This window comes from Centrocercus urophasianus, unplaced genomic scaffold (assembly GCF_019232065.1).
Source record: "Centrocercus urophasianus isolate 14NV4802_14NV808 unplaced genomic scaffold, USGS_Curo_1.0 seq_33, whole genome shotgun sequence".
In the NCBI taxonomy this organism is placed as follows: Eukaryota; Metazoa; Chordata; class Aves; order Galliformes; family Phasianidae; genus Centrocercus; species Centrocercus urophasianus.
The window spans coordinates 98,932-112,529 of NW_024884900.1; the positions used below are offsets into that span (position 1 = coordinate 98,932).

The following is a 13,598-nucleotide window of genomic DNA, read 5'->3' on the forward strand; positions in this document are numbered from 1 at the left end:
TACTGCTGTATCAGCATTCACTTCTCACTCATAGCAGTGGTCCACTATTACCTAAATGTCAAGCTAAAGCTGTCTGAAAATATTCTTAGTGTGTCTCCTTGAAATTTTGAGATAATGATTTGTTGACGTTGAAAGAAGACTTCAGAGTGTTTAAGTAACAAAGACTTACTCTATGTAGAAAATAAACTAATAATAATGACCAAAAAATCCTTAATATAGATTGATCACAGGAAATACAGAAAATGCAGGCTGCAGTCTTGTAAACCATCTTGTAGTTTTTGAGCTTTCAATCTAAAACAGTCCCACTGTGTCAATACATTTATGATGCTACTGAGCCTATCAGCGAAGTTTCTTCCTGGAATAGATCAACTAATTCACTTCCCATCACTAAAACATTACTTACATGTTTATTTAGATCTTTAAACTATGTGATATAATGAATTTTATTTCTGTTGAGTATTTACATGTCCAGCACCTAATTGCTTAACTTTAAATAGATATGTAAGGCAAGCTAAACAGTACCTTGATTTTCTTCCAGCTTCCCAATTGTTTCTATCTGCTCAACAAGGTCATTTGAGTTCCACTGGCTCATGCCGATGAGAATAGCACTTTTTCCTTCCACCACCTCTTCTGTATGAGGAAAAAGGAAAAATAAAAAAATAAATGGCAGTGATGAATATGAAAACACCACAAAGGACTAAAACCAGTAACTGTGAGAGAAATAAGCAGCCGAAGTTAGCACAGGCAAGACTCTCCAAAGAAGCTTCCTGCTTGACATATCCTGAAGTGTACCTATGCACTACACAAATTTTGTGCAGGAAAACCAGAGAGGAGAGAGTTGTTTGAGTATTTGCTCTTATCTCAAGCAGGTCACTTAAAAACAAAGTTGGGAATAAATCACTCAAGTGTTTACTATCAACTTACTAGTCAGAATTCCTTCCCCTTTCCCCACTCCAGGAAAGCACTGAAGATCAAAACAACCCTAAAACTGACATCTTTGTTTTTTCCTAACAGCCTGCAGAAATTTCACAGAACCTACAGCCCTACCCAACCCAAAATTCTCCTTCCTCAGTTTCTAAAAATTGAAAATACTTACAGCACTAAACTATCGACTTGTGATTGTTTTTCATATGAAACAGCCATACAGAGTATACTCTCACATTCATTCAAGAAATGAAATGAGCTATACTACAGTCCACAACAGTCAAACTATATGAGCTTCTCAGAATATGAGTAAGAATTTTTCTCCAGATGTAAGGGAAACTTTGGTCAACATAGTAAAACTTACACATATACTGGTAGTTCAACATTCATCTCAGCCTGAAAATGGAGCTGTGTCCTATAATTATAAGCATTTTTAAGTTTTTTATATACCACAATTTTAACAAACAATTAAAAGTAGTCCTACTCCAGACAGGCCTGAAGCGAAAGATGCAGCAGAATATGCTCCACACTGCTCTGATGCCAGATCCAGCTCCTGGCTGCTTATTCATCCACACCAGTGCTTCACCCATCTCTGATACTCAGGCCTGTTAAAAAACCATACCTCAATCTGGTGAAAACAATGTTGTTAGTCCGTTCCAAAACGAGCTTACTCGCAGCAAATCTGGCAAAAGAACAGGGATACTACAACAAAACTTTGCACTGACCTCGAGCATCAAAAAACTCATCATCAGAGCTTTCCACAGAGTCTTTGCGGATGTTCTGCATGTGCCACTGATCACCAATGAATCTGCGTAGGCCAGCTGGAAATACAGAGAGACTGACATTAACCCAAGGAAATGCTCGCTTCTGTGCCACTACAGTAGAAGTACAGTAATAAGCATTGGTGGTGATGTTTTAAGAGGATCCTTTTAGTCAGAGCACCTAATCTCAAAAGGATTCTCAAGATGGCATAAAAATTACACTTCTCACTTTCACTTAACAAAAAATTACTAAAACAAGGTTTTGATTAAAGATGAGCCCGCATCACTTTCAGTTAATGGAGTGACTTGAAAAGATAAATTCTAGCATATGCAACTCACCAGGTTGTCCAATGCCAACACTCAGACTATACAACATTTGTTTCTGAGACCTCAAGCAACGTTTCCCCAGGACATGGCAGTGGTTCCTGTTCAAATTACACTTCACTTCTGAGAGAAATGGCATCCTATTTGGCTCACATGTGAACAGACAAACTAACGAATACTCATTCATTCAAACTTATTCATAGAGTTTTTTCATCTGAGAGCTTTGTTTTGCCAGAGACCTGTGCTTACATTCATAGCCTGTAATTACAAGACAGGAGGGCAAAACCCCAACAGAACAGGTACAGTAGCAAATACATTGACAGTAGATTCCAGGGGCTACATATAACTCAGGCTAATTTTTTATTAGAAAACCAGCCCTACACAATTACATCAGTCCTTCTTTCATCTACAGCAGCACATATTGCCTTACACTGACAATAAACACACCCCAAAACACTGTTGAAACAGGAATCAAATCGACTGTAATAACTGAGGCAGAGCCAGACTCCTCACAGCAGCACTGGGCAAGGACAGAAGACTCTGGGCATAAGTAGAAGTGAAAATTTCATACCAGCTTTAGGGAAAATTGTTTTTCACAGATAAACATTCATTGAAGCAGCTCCTCAAAATTGTGCAATCTTCATTTTTTGGGGTCTTCAAGGCCCAGCTGGATAAAGTCATGAACAACCTGCTCTGCTCCCATAGCTAGCTGTACTGTCTGGGAAGTCACAGGCACAAAGAGGCACTATGACCAACGCTGTATTCCTATATTTTGTATTAAATGCTTAAACACAGCTCAAAATTATTGGAATCATGTATTCTGCCCACTGCATGGGAAACTTAGCCATCACCTCCATTGATGATACTCTCACCATCTCACAAGATAATAAAAAAAATCCCATCACACCTGTGGAGTCACTTTTCTATTCTTCTTACTGACCAACTTACAAACAAAATATCTTTTTCCACTGGGCTGACCACAGCCTTGCATAAATGCACAGCATATCTCAAGCAAGGAGAAAGAAAACAAGAAGAAAGGAATGGATGCAGAGTACCTAGCGACCCTGTTACACAACAAATCACTGCAGATCCTTGCAGAGCCAGAAACTTGAAAGATAAATTAGAGAAAAAGAGCAATTTACAGATAGTACAGATGAAAGGGAAAAAAAGCTCATGTGCCGTCACGGGCTGTGTTATAAACTCAAGAAGGCAAGGTACTTGCAGCAGGATTCTATACTGTGGGTCAAGAGCACACAAATTCAGGATGTCTGTGACTGCACACAGCAAATATAGCACTTTCAAAGAGTAGCCATCTCTCTCACAGTACTTACCAGCGAGAGAGCAGCACATATACCACAAGGAGACTTGACTGCGTCTCCACTCTGTCACCTTCTTTTATTGGTCTGTTTCCCTAGAAAGCCAATACTGTCTGGTGGTTGCCCAGACCTAACAGAATCAGATTAAAACTTGCTTTGCAGCCTCTGCAGTTGGCCATAGTACACTAGAATCAGCTTTACGATAAGGATGAAACGTATTGCAAAATTTTGCTACCAAAAAAGACCTTGGCAGCACCAGCTTTATTATATCTCACTAGGAATGCTTCTAGATTTAGAAGCAACTTAAACAAAGACACAGCTGGCAGCACAAGTCTGCATATGCTAGCTGCAAGCAGTTCTTCATATTCACATTAATTTGCTGGCTGCACTGCAACACACTGCCCTAGTACAATAGTCTTATCAAGTCTGCTTCATTCTGTGCCAACAGCTTAGCATTCGCAGCCTCTGCAGGACTCTATTATCATTCCTTGATTGTATTAGACATTGCCTGGGGTCATTGATTTCATTTACAGCATCAAGTGCTGCATATTTTATTATTTAATTTCAGAGAAGGAAAAGATCAGATTTACTCCAAAATACAGGCTACCTCCCTGGTGATGACATTTGATGCTTTTAAGGATTTCTCTTTAAATACTAGACTTGTTGACTGGTTCCCAGCAGACAGATTTCAGCATTTTTTTGAGAGCAGGGCAGCAATTAACTTTTAATTTCAGTTGATCTGTATTGCTGTTTCTGAGAGTAGCAGGGAAAGCTACCCAGAAAAGCAATCCCTATCATAGAAACCCACATCACTAACCTGCAGGTCACTCACACGAGCGAGCTAGAAGCACATGCACAAATTTTCAGAGGCTGCTGGAGGAAATGTACCAGACTGACAGTGAGGACACAAGCGGAATACTTCCACGCAACACAGACAGCCCACAGAAATGCACAGAGGCTTTCCTCCTAAGAGAAGCAGAAGCAAAGTTTCCTATCTGAACTGCTTTCTTTTGTATAGTACTGCTGGTCACTACACTCAACTGTTTTGCAGACAGCTGAGTGTGGGTTTGCACTGAGCAGAGCCATCCTAAGCACTGAGCAGAAATGTTGAATTCTCTGGTTACGCTCCTGTATGACTCCAACTTTGGGCAAAGACCTTTAAAATAAAGAAATCTAACACTACACCACTAAAACATGTCCCTTAGTGCCACATCCATACATCTCCTAAATACCTTCAAAGATGGCAACTCCACTCTTCCCTGTGTAGTCTGTTCTGACAACTAACCAACCTTTCTGTTAAGAAACTCTTCCTGATGTATACATATAACCTAAAACTCTATTGTAAAATTAATTTAGATAAATTTAGTTTCAACAGGAATTAGGATTTATTATTAACTCATGGTAAATAATGAGTTAAGATTCTGTGATTTTCATAGCACAACTTGAGGTCCTCTCCTCACACTCCAAACTGGGTCCTGATATTCCACTGAGCCCACTGCAAACCAGCTACAAGGTGAGCCAGGACAAACAAACAGGAAGCTTCTCATCTTCAGCTACACTCAGTTCCAACTATCTCATTATAAAAATGGGTTGTTAAATTATAGTTTTGACAGACTTGCAATGCTAGGCCAAGTGTATGTACCAGTGCTGACCATAATCTTTTCAGACCCAATCTGAATGCTTAATTTTATGCACGTACTTCATCCCATTGACATTTGTAGAAACACCTGTACGTATGAAACTAAGCAACTGTTAATGTACTGTTGGAATTAGGACTATGAGATTATAAACACTTGGATATCAAAAATTAAATAATCGAAATCAATCTGCAGGAAGTTCTGAAATTTTTTCAAAGATTTTCACTCATTGATTCCCCCCACTCATTTAAACATTTTCTTTTCTACCTTAAGTTTGACTACTTCCCCACCTTATTACAAAAGCCCTGATGTTCAAAACTCATTAATTTCCGAAGACCTAAGTATCATCCAACAACTCCACATCTCCTACTACCAGTACCAAGCGTTGTTTCAAGATTGCTTGTTAAGGAAAAATAAAAGATTAAATGTGTATCAAATGATGGGGGAAAATAAACAAAATCTAACAAAAAAAACCCAACTTATTCCAGCCCAGTAACAGGCATTGGCTCTGAATCAGAATAAACCACCGCCGTGCACTGCAGGCCTCAGGTCTTTCGATGAAATACATCTAGAAGTAGAATGTTTGTATAGAGGGCACAGTAATACCTTCTGCCAAAAGTGAAGAATACTTGCCTATGGAAATAATGCCCTATAGTAAGCAGTACATTTGGTGAAAACGCAGGGCTCCTGGATCTACTGACTTGAGAAATCATTTTACAAATGCACTGGGAAGTAACCCTAGCTCTCATGTCAAATCAAAGCCATGTCACCTTTTCTCATTGGCTCTCCTTTTCCCCAGCTTTGAATAAGCTTTTACAAACCAACAGCAGCTGAAAATGAAAATCGTGACTTGTGTCATCACTGCTTACTACAGCAGAACTTCACCAGCAGGGTCAGCACAAGCACTTTGTGAGCGGGCTTTCCTGCAAGACTCATTCAGCGCAGTTCACATCATCGTCGCGGTCATAGACTGCATCAAGCTTTGAAGCATGCCCAGAGTCCATTACACTTTTTGCTTGATAATAAACATTCACCAATCAACTGCAGACACAAACAAAAGCCACAGAGTGTTGAACATCAAAGTAGCACTCATGGATACTACTATCATATCAACCTATTCAATAGAGCTATATTCTGATAACTACTGAAAACTCAGTATACTAGTAAATTTCTGAAGACTGAACTAATTTCAAAAAGAATTAATCAAAAATTGACTTCATTGCATAGATTAAACCTTTCTGCTTACCAAAACTTACTTTAGAGTTGTTTTCTCTTTGCATTCAGGAAAGGTTTTTCTAGTAAAATCAAAAAGCACAAGTCATATTCTGTTTGGAAAGAAATAATGGGTAGAAAGACTTTTGTTGTTGCATAATCTTCCTGTTCTGTTGGTTTCAGATGCATCCTTCGTACCCTGTAAGTGATTTAAGTGAGCTACCCACACAATGTTACCTAGGAACTACAGAGCTGAGTCTCACCAGAGGCTAAAATTATCCATTGCTATTTTCTAGCTATATTTTATTTCTTCTATAGCAAACACAAAACTGAAGATAAACGAATTTTAACTGCTGGACATACTTCTTGGACTTGAAAGACTCCGACAAAAAAGGGGGCGATGCTGACATTCCCTCATATTAATCCACATTGAAAACTGATGTAGGAAGTAAGCAGCACACATGGCGGGGAGCAGGGGCTGGTCAGTACGGGAGTCTGAGAGGAGCAAGAGGCCTCAGAAGAGAGCACACAGAACCAGAGGAAGAAAGACAGTGAGTCCAGATGTGGAATCCACAGGACAGCCGGGAACCAAGAGTGGAGCAAGGGGAGCAAGGGGAAAAGGAAGACCAGCAAGGGGCAAGGGCCTCCCACCAGCTGCAAGGGATATGATCCTGTTTCGTTCCACCAGCTAGGCACAGCATTCACTTAACTCTGCAGTTCAGCCTGTAAAGCCAGCAGAAATGTTCCAAAAATTTAAAATAACAAAGAGTTTTCCACTTCTTTGGTTCCCAGAACTAGGCTTCAGAAGAGCCGGGGAAGCTTGGTAGCTGGCAAAGGAAAGAGGAAAGGCACCAAATTTCTCTTATTGTTGTCAGCAAGGCACCAGATCATCACAGTATACTCTGCATTCATGGTCTCCAGTACTCCAATTACTGCCCTTCTGAAATCTGCATACACTTACAGTCTTGAGAATGGACGACTTCTAAGTACTGCTGGCACTTCAGAAAGAGGAGAGACGGGGGGATTAGTCAGGAAGAATTAAACAGTGGACAGAAATGGGCGCTCTAACTACAAGAATTAGGAGAAAGCTTCTGGTTTAATAGGCAGTGAGATAAAAGACAAAAAGTCAGAAGCATGTTTGCATGAGAAAAAGACATTAAACAAAGGTAATCTTGAAAGAATCAAACAAGCAGGGGCCTACAGTAAGCAAAGTCGGTATATTTAACAGAGAAGCTGAAGCCCAGAGAACAGGTGTTAACATAATCACTCAGAGTAGACCTGGGCTGACAGAAGCACAGTGCTGAGATTCAATTTCTAGCAGGTAGGAAAGGTGCTGGCAAGTACAGTGAAAGAAGAACTGAGAGGTGAAGAAAAGCATTAAGGGATGAATAAAGTAATCGATGTTGTAACAGATGCAGCTTGGGACAAGAAGCAGAGAAGAAAAGCATCACGAAGACAGTAAGTCAGATGGACACAAGAAAAAGGACCTCCCTTTATTCTCACTGTGATTGAACCTGTACCAAAATAAAAATGAGACAAAGAGCCCAGTTGACTCAGCCACAGACAGAGTTAAAGACAGAAGTTTCACACAAAAAAAGCAAGTTCCGTTGCTATGAAGTAAAAGAGCTAACTGGAAGAACAATCCAGACAACTCCATGGGCAGAAATATCCAATATTATCAGCTCTTCTCAACCATCTCCTCACTCTGTGCCTTTCCAGTACCAGCATTTCAGCAACTGAAAGTCCCTTGCTACCTACTCTGTACATCCTTCAACTGACAGTTCTGCAACAGATGGCATGGATAGGTTTATATGTTTGGCTCACTGAGAATAGAAAATGAAGCAAGAAACTAAGTTATGCAGGCCTTTGAGCCCCTATTTTAAGGTACCAGTGACATTTTCAGTCTTGCACCTTATGGAATTACCAGTGAAATAGAGGAAGAGTGAGAGGTGGTTAAACGTGGTGGTTCAGGCTCCAAATCCTAAACTAAGCTTGCCTGTAAATACAGTACATCTTTCAGAGCTGTTTCTTGATGCTTCGGATGCCAGTGCTTCACAGCAGAAACTAACTTCACCCTCTCAGCAGCATCACCACCTCCTCCACACTCACTCTCCAAAACAAGGAAAATATGAATATTCTCTAACCTTTTCCTGCAACAACTGTAGGTGGACTGCCTGCATCACATCTGAAAGGCTCTACTTTCACAGCGCAGACATCTTTGCTTTCTGTGAAAGATCTGGTACTTTTGAGTCACTGCTGTTACAAAAATGAAATAGAAGACGAAGAACAGATACCACACCACCCACAGGGACATGTCAGGTAGATCTGCAGCTGCCACTGTATGCTCTGAAACTTACAATCCTGCATGAGCCTGAGCATTTCTTTACAAGGACTTTATTCCAGTTGCTTAAGATCTGGTGGATATGTCAAGCTGACCACTTCTGAAAGCACTTCATAAATACACATGACATTCAAAAGTGATAAGCAATACATTTAACAGCCACTAGAATAACAGTCTTTCTCTGTATTTGTGACAAAACAATGGTGGCAAAAAGGCAAGGAAAGCACAAGCACAACAATCACATTTGTGTATTTGTGCATATTCCAGCTCATGTATAAACTCAATTTATAAAAGCAGTAAAAATTTGCTCTGCTCCTAACCAAGATATATTTAATTTATTGAGGATGAAAAACAGTGACAATATAAATAGCTGGCATCAAAAAACACATTTTACCTACGAAAGTGTGTGGAATCAATTAATCATGCACAAGAGAATAGCTACACTTGAAAATTCGCATGCGAAGTTGTGCATGAATAAGCACGCTATGTCTGCAGAATAGAATACCAAAGTACCACTGAATGCGAAAACACCATCTCCTTATCTTCCTATCAAAGCTAAAATGTTAGCAAACGAATGCTCCAAAAACCAATATGACTTTTTCCACTTTGATTAGAATCATAGAATCACAAGGTTGAAAAGACCTACAAAATCACCTAGTCCAACCGTCCTTCCATCACCATCCTACCATAAGCCACTAAACCATATCTCGTAGCTCCTCATCCAGACGCCTCTCGTACACTGCCAGGAACGGTGACACCACCACCTTCCTGTGCAGCCATTCCAGTGCCTGACCACAAGGAAAAAGTTTTTCCTTATGTCTAATCCAAGCCTCTTCTGGTACAACTTGCGGCCATTTCCTCAGGTCCTGTCTGCCGACTGGGAGAAGAGGCCAAACCCCTCCTTATCACAACCTTTCTGCAGGAAGAGTGATTAATCCTTAATTTATCAAAGAATAAAACCAACCATCTAGTTCTATATTCAATTTTTTTTTTGCATTTTGTGAAGTCACTGATGCTCTCATATTCTTGAGTGCTAATTCTGAGGGTTGCTACCAATCCATGTCTATCCAGGGGCGGAGGGGAATCCTGTTTGGAAGGAAACACTCGGTTTTAGCTGTAATACTACCATATTGATGTAAAGATGCACCAGCAGATATCAGTGCTGGCAATGAACACCTGGTAAGCTTCACATGCAGACCAACAGGCATTCAGTCATGACACAGGTTGGCCACCACCTTCCAAAGCAATGGGCTCCGTATGCAACCTCGAGAAATTTAGCACTGCAAGCAAGAGGTTTCTTACTGCATACCAACTATGTGCCACCTGGTGCAGAGGCACCACTACCACCAAGCTTTCCAGCCTGAACCTTAGCGAGCCGATTTTTTCCAAATTGCACTGTGGGTAAGGAAAACCAAAAACGCGTGAACCTGCAAGGTGTAGGATGTGCTGCTTCTGCCTTCCTCCTGAGCAGGTACTACTCGACAAGCACGCCTTTACTATTTGCAGAGGAGCCCGCGCTACCGCGAACCGCACCGCTCCTCCCAGGTCTGGCAGCGGCGCGCATCGGTTCCGCCGGGCCACGGCCACGAAGTTCCCCCAACGCCAGGAGCTCCCGGGCGAACCCCGCGACGTCCCCGCAGCCCCACACGGCACCCCGCGATCGTCGGCACAGGCAGCGAAGGCAGCGCGGGCCCCGCTCGAACGAACGCCCTGCAGCCCCGCGAGGATTCCGCGCGTCCCTTTTGGAGCCGCGCAGCGAGCGCGGGCGCGCTCAGGGCTGCCCAGCTCCGCCGCACCACCCCCGCGATCCACCACACGCTCACTCACCCAGGCGCAGAGCTTTCTCCATCTCGGGGCTACCCGCTCCAGGCCAAGCCGTGGTCGGCCGCGTCAGTTGCTCGCCCGCGGGGCCCTCCCGGTGCGCCGGCACCCCGCGCCCCACCGCCCCATCTGCTCGCGGCGGAGGCTCCGCACCGCCCCATTCCGCCGCGCAGCCCCCGCCGTTAAAAGCACAGCGAGCGGCTCCCACGCGCCATAGGGCCGAGCCCAGGCGGTGCGGGCCGCAGCTGCTCGGAATCGGCCTGGAGAAAGCTGCGCGCGAGGATCGACCGCGCCAGCTCGCCCGCAGGGCCCGCCTCCGAAGCCTGGCTGCCGCAGGACGCGGGCGGAGGCCGTACGCTTCTGGCGGCTGTGATGTTCGCAGCCGAAGGCCTCGAGGCGCGACCCCGCCCTTCCCTCCCTCCCCGCGTTCCAGGAACGACTCTCTGCCGTCGCGGCGCACCTCAGAGAAGGGAAAAGTGGCGGCAGCCCTCCCGCGCCGCCCTGCGCCGAGCCGCCCCGGTGCACAGCGCCAGAGGCTCACCGTGCACGCGGCTCGTCACTGCTGCAGCGCTGCCCGCGCGGCTCCTGGCAGAGACCTGGCATCGCAACTTCTTTGCCTGTCGCCCAGCCCTGCGCGGCTGCCGCGGCTGAAGTGCTGCAAGGCACTGCCTTGAAGTCAGCGCTCTGCTGCACAAGCTGAACTAGGGAACTTTCAGGGCACAGCTTGTTTTCTCTCCCTTCACATCCCTCTCTTTCACTAAAGCTTATGAGGGGAAAACAGAACATCCAGCTCCTAAGAACTGGGAGAAACTCAGCGCAAGAAGTGGATGCCTGACTCACAGGAATAACGGGAGGAGACAGGCAGAAAAACTCCGAGGGGTTGTATTTAGTTACAGCATGTCAGTCAGTACACTACCACATAAAGCTCAATAAACAAAGTTTTGCCCAAGGAAGCACACAGTTTAAGAGCCAAGCAAACACAAGGCAAAAGGGACCTAAATCAACGTAAGAGGCTTTCCAGCTGTAGGTTGGCACAAACATAAATATTTAATTTGCATTAATGTTACTAAAAAGCTCATTCAAGCAATCAAAGCGAATACTACTGAGAACAGTGCTTAAAAGCCCAGAGAACATTAAGTGGCTTTGGTTGAAGCGTAAGTGGAACAGTCACAACTCCAAGTAACTTTCACCCCAAAGTCAACTGCCAGTTAGCTAACTGTAATTTATGCTACACCATCCATAGGTGACAGCTCCATGGTGGAAACTTTGGGCTGGAGCTTCATCGCCTCCGCTGTTTCACTTCAACCCCCAGTTGAAAGATGCGACTGCACAACTAGTTTCCGCAGAAATGTTGTAGTGTCACTACACTGCCCAATTAAGCAATCTCAAAGAAATGCCACGGATAATATATTCATGGGTATGGTAGAAATACCAGTTCAGCACAAAAACGTCTGAAAGACGGGGATATATTTGAAGGGAGTACTGCACTACTTACTCTATGCTGCTCCCTACAGTTGTAATACTTTCCAAACTCTGTCTTGAATAGATGTGACCCACCAAGGAGCAGGCCAGTAATAAACAGGATTAAAACATCTAGTTTAATTTCATGTTAACCCAGTACCAGTTGGAGTAGGAAGCGGAACAAAAAACAGACTGCAGCTTACTTTTAACAAGCATTTGAAAATTCATTATTATCTACAGCTATCAAATTTATGACAAGTGTATGTTTATCATAAAACCTATCATGATAACAGCATAAAATGGACAAACACAGCATTTGTCTTCTCTCTGTTACTGACAGCAAGTGTGCACTAAGCTTTGCTTTCTGCCTGTGCAAATTCTCTGAACTCAAAGTGAGTATACACAGGGGCAGAATTTCATCTCTCATTTCCAAAGGTGATGTTGTCACCTATGCAGAAGGCCAGCACAAGAGTTACGCACTACTTCAGCATTGTTTCAAGAAAGCTACCCATACAGGAGGCTCATGCTAGCAAGAATCTATCAGTAACACATGTCCAGGGATATATTTGTTACAGACCAGACACTGATCCATCTGCACTGTAGCTTTTTTAAAATGTCTCCATCCTTTCCATATTTGCATTCAGACTGGACAGACATGGACCACAGTAACTTTCCAGAGGTGCCAACCTAATAGTTTCCGTTTCAGCTACCATGTAGAAGCCACACCAAAACAGATTCTTATAATCACCTGAACAGAATTTTCCATGAGAAGTTTTTCTAGGGCTTGGAAGAATTTAGTTTGCAGGTAAGACACAAGCAGGGAGATTCCCGTGAGGCTATTATCTATGTTAACATCTCCGTCCTTCATTAACTGCACTCAATTTAATAACCAGACTGACATTAAAGTGAAGGTGATTTCTTTTTCATGCTCCTCAAATCTTCATTGGGAGAGAAAGGGATAGAACCTGCCTTCTATTTAGAGATGTGAAACAGTTTATGCAGACACAAAACAATGTAGCCTTTTCAACAGAATGTCTTCAAGATTTATCCAAAATCATTTTATCAATACGATTTTTGCATTGTATTATCTTCTCAGTAAGTGCAAATACTGAACTAAGTGGAATTAGTCTTTTCCTTAGAAGACACAAGATGCAAAAATTTCAGCATTAACATCTGCATGAGATTCAAACTATACAAATCGTTTTCAAAAACTACTGTATTCTGTTTGGCTAATATTACTGAAAGAATAACTTTTCTTCTAAAATGCCCTGAGAATTTGAACTGTATAGAGAACATGAACAGGGAAAATGTTAAATTTCCCCGACCTTTGTCCCGTACCCCCTTTTGAAGACACAGAAAGCAAAGTAGCACGACTAGAGTCAATATCCAAACCCTTTTGCACTCCCAAAGCTCTGCTCACCACGCTCAGAGGTTCTTAATCAAAAAATAAGTCCTTTCAACTTAGATAGCAAAGAGGAAATTTAAACCTTGCAGTGATGGCACACTACAAGATATATCCCAAGCTACTATGTTTGTGTAATATGACAGTAGGCAAGGGCTGGTACTTGGGGTGGGAGGTACTGCTGCTGTATCTGTTACACAAATAACACTGCTTTTCCTTGTCAGCTTCTCAGATAAAGCACACCTTCAATAACATGCAATCCTTGCCTTTAATCAAATTAATGCCTCTATGAAAACATTCTAAAGTCAAATTCTGACCCAACTGTTGAAAGAAGAATGTTTAAGTAATCTGATGGCACTGTTCAACATTTTTTTTTTGTTAAATACAAATCACACCAGT

General features: G+C 42.7%; 1 protein-coding gene across 11 annotated transcripts in view; it reads right to left on the minus strand.

The window, feature by feature from the left end:
- Window positions 1–13,598, minus strand: part of PITPNM3 (PITPNM family member 3) — a 51,032-nt gene that overhangs the window by 34,908 nt on the left and 2,526 nt on the right. For 5 of the 11 annotated variants that reach the window (XM_042830485.1, XM_042830486.1, XM_042830484.1 and 2 more), the window contains exons 1-2: window positions 1,409–1,500; window positions 523–630 (exon numbers count right to left, since the gene is read on the minus strand). Coding sequence is in view for 1 of the 11 variants with exons in the window: in XM_042830487.1 (XP_042686421.1) it covers window positions 523–630; window positions 1,650–1,745 (204 nt within the window). In the remaining 10 variants the exon portion in view is untranslated. Of the gene's footprint in view, window positions 1–522; window positions 631–1,408; window positions 1,501–1,649; window positions 1,746–13,598 lie in introns of those variants that run through there. The other 6 variants (XM_042830478.1, XM_042830477.1, XM_042830476.1 and 3 more) reach the window with 4 other exon arrangements.